The sequence below is a fragment of the Frieseomelitta varia genome, unplaced genomic scaffold, assembly GCF_011392965.1.
Source record: "Frieseomelitta varia isolate USP_RPSP 00005682 unplaced genomic scaffold, Fvar_1.2 scaffold_166, whole genome shotgun sequence".
Classification (NCBI taxonomy): Eukaryota; Metazoa; Arthropoda; class Insecta; order Hymenoptera; family Apidae; genus Frieseomelitta; species Frieseomelitta varia.
The window spans coordinates 442,638-446,046 of NW_025109372.1; the positions used below are offsets into that span (position 1 = coordinate 442,638).

At 34.6% G+C, this 3,409-nt stretch overlaps 1 protein-coding gene across 1 annotated transcript; it reads left to right on the top strand.

Annotated features, from left to right (window-relative positions):
- The first annotated feature begins 178 nt into the window (after positions 1–178).
- On the top strand, positions 179–2,773 carry LOC122538533. The gene is made up of 3 exons (XM_043672700.1): positions 179–781; positions 869–1,813; positions 2,568–2,773. The coding sequence occupies exons 1-2, from the start codon at positions 557–559 to the stop codon at positions 1,784–1,786; spliced, it is 1,143 nt and encodes a 380-aa protein (XP_043528635.1). The 5' UTR covers positions 179–556; the 3' UTR covers positions 1,787–1,813; positions 2,568–2,773.
- The last annotated feature ends 636 nt before the right edge of the window (positions 2,774–3,409 follow it).

A 3,409-nucleotide genomic window follows, 5' to 3' on the forward strand; every position in this document is an offset into this window, starting at 1 on the left:
GAGTACTTGTGAAATTTCATTGTCATCATGTCCATAAATTTTGATACGACGAAATTAGTGTAAAGTAGGGTGGACCAAAAAAATCACTTCCTACTAAAATTAACTTAAAATTAGTAAAGTTAGTTTTTTCTTATATTTTGAAGTTTTATTAAAAAGAAAAAAGAAAAAAATAGATGGGAAGAAACTTTTGGCCCATTCTATGTATACGTACGAAACAATGATATTACATCAAAGTAACATCAGATGGTAAAATAAATCTGATACGAATAAACGATAAATCATGTTTTCTCTTCTCCGTTTAACTTGATAATTGTTGTTTATACATGCGTAGGTAATCGGCGAAGAATTAAATACGTGCTTTCCTCTTGGTTTCTTAAATGCACATGTACACGTAAAGTCATATCTAAATCAAAGATATTCCAATTAATCATCCGAACTTTTGAAGTTTGCGCACGGTGTGCGTGCGATTTGCTAAAATAAGAGACGAATTCCCTGAATATATGAAGCTGTCCTCATCAGCTAAAACCAATATGTGCTGTTTAACTGGAAGAAAGAAATGGAGCACAGGTGCTTGAGGATCTTCTTGCTTCTCGCGGTGTTAGACACCACGGCGTTCATCGCTGCCAGTGAAAATCAAACTGATCTAACGAGAATAATTAAAGAAGGAGCAAATAACCCTTTATTTGAATTACGCCACCATGATCTATCCAGCGTCTTGCAACCCTTGCAATTGTTCGCAACGCCGGCAGAGAAGGAAGGGAACAAAGAAGATGAAACGATGGTGATTCTCTATTTTTCTACACTTTCATACATGATTGGAGCAACTTATTAATAAAACTTATTATTATTATTGTTCAACCATTTTTAGAACGTTGCAAGTAAGTCGAGCTTGTTGTCAAAACGCGAGGCGGAAGACGTGAGTTGGAAGGTCTCGGAAACTGAAAGCGTGTCGGAGACGGAAGTTGAGACAACCTCGTCTGAGAACGATTCCTGCGAGACAATTGCTTTGAACTATGGCCACAGACACAAGGTCGGAACTATGGTTCACGAATACTTCTGCGAAATGAACAAGATCGTTGGTTACGCCGTATCGATCGCGCAAGACTTGAAGCCCGGATCTCCCTTGGTCGTCGCACTGAACGTCACCGAGGATGTGTTCTCGTTCACCGAACTCGCGCTCGACGGTGATCTCTCCCGGCTTGTAGAAACCGTTGTGATACGTTTCGAGGAGTTTCTCAAACACCCTGAGAACTTGAAAAAGTTAATGACCATCGTGAAGAAGGACCTTCGCCTAGTGATGCCCATCGTGAGGAGCGTAATTAAACTGACAAAGAGTATCAAAAAGTTCGAGGATCACGTCAGGCATCTCTTCGCGTACTTTCAAGCTGACTTCAGGCATATGTTGAAAAAATTCGAGAGCAACGTTGTTATTTTTAGCAAGAAGGCGTTGAGTCTGTTTTACGGGTACGTGTTGAATCCCGTGGAGGAGATAGCGGGTTTGGTCTTCGAAGCGGTCACGTGGGTGGAGACGATGGCCGACAATTTGATAAGTTACACTCGCCGGAAGTTGTATCGGCATTTAGCGTTCTTCGAGGAGGGTATCGACATATTGCAGGCATTTTTCAGCGGATTCTCTGCCTCTGGATTCTCGCAAACTTTCATTGAAATACTGCAGCTTCTTGGAATGTCCGAGACTGTTACAACATCCGAAGAGAGTTCAACAAACGTTACGATGAGCGAATCGTCTTCGCAAAGCATCGCTTCAGGATTGGTTCTGGATGAGTAGAATCGATGCTCATCATTATCTAAACCAGTAATTACTATGTTTCCCTTCTTCCGTGTGTAATTTGGATATACTCCTACAATAATAAATTTATTATACTTATTGTTAACTAATTGTTAGTTATAATATTATAGTATTACAACCACAGTATACTATATTGTAGTATATATACTATAATAATATATACTATATTGTAGTATTACAGTATACTATAATGGTAATATTATACTATAGTATAACATGATGTTAATACTATACTACAGTATGTTATGATGGCAATACTATACTGCAGTATACTATGATAGTAATACTACACTATAATATACTATGATAGTAATACCACACTATAGTATACTATAATACTAATAACATACTATGATAGTAATACTACACTATAGTATACTATAATAGTAATACTACGCTATAGTATACTATAATAATAGTACTACACTGTAGTATACTATAATAGTAATACCACACTATAGTATACTATAATAGTAATACTACGCTATAGTATACTATAATAACAATACTACACTGTAGTATACTATAATAGTAATACCACACTATAGTATTTTATAATAATAATACTATACTACACTATACTATAGAATAGTATAATATTACATCTACAATAATAAATTTATTATAATTTAGTTATAATATTATAGCATTACTATAGTATCAATACTTAACTTATAGTTATAACATTATAATATATAATAGTTATAATATTATAGTATTATAATGTTTCATAATAATGACAAAAATATATTTTTTTTAGGACCTTTAACCTGTTAGAATAATTTTCATAGATGACATCGCAACTGATTCGTGTATACACTATACACTCAAAATCCAATTGCTCTCTTACAACTGTTAAAACTTTTAGAATGTAATAATTTATTGTACTTAACATAGTGTGTAATAATTAAACTGTACTAACATTGTTTATTCATATGCACGCAATATACGTATACGCAATAAAAATGTTATTTATCAAAATTATTTTTATTTCCAATTACACTTTCCACACCGTAGTTGCACATAGTTTTATTTCATCTCGAATTGAATACGTATAATTATGCGAACAACCAAAAATGATGATCAACGTTCCGGTCTGTTTCGTAATTTTGTTTATAGGAGCTTTCGCAGAAGAGAAGAAGAAGAAAAGATTAATCAAAGAGATTGTTATTAACATTTTTGTAAATTTAAAAAAAAGGAGGAAACTTCTTTACTACTACTGTATTAAGAGCTACAATAGCAAATTTAAGAAGCAGAAAATTCTGCGAAAACTTCATGTATATGTATGTGTAAACAACATTTATTTAAACTGTTTAATTACGATGTAAAACATGGCGTGTTGTGTAACATGTTTGTGAAATTCTTGAAAAGATTCAGAAAATAGGAATACCGCGAAGTTACACAATTTCCGCAGAGCGTAGATAAAGTGCCGCGGAGGGGGAGGCGGAAAAAAAAAAGATGCAAATCATGACGTAAAACCGGGATAATTAGTTTCGTCAAAAGTGGTCATTCGATCGAAGAGCAGTTCACTTTGTTTGAGTAGAACGAAGGAGAAACAACGTGTACGTATCTATGCACGCGTCGCGCCGTTTAACCGAGTGA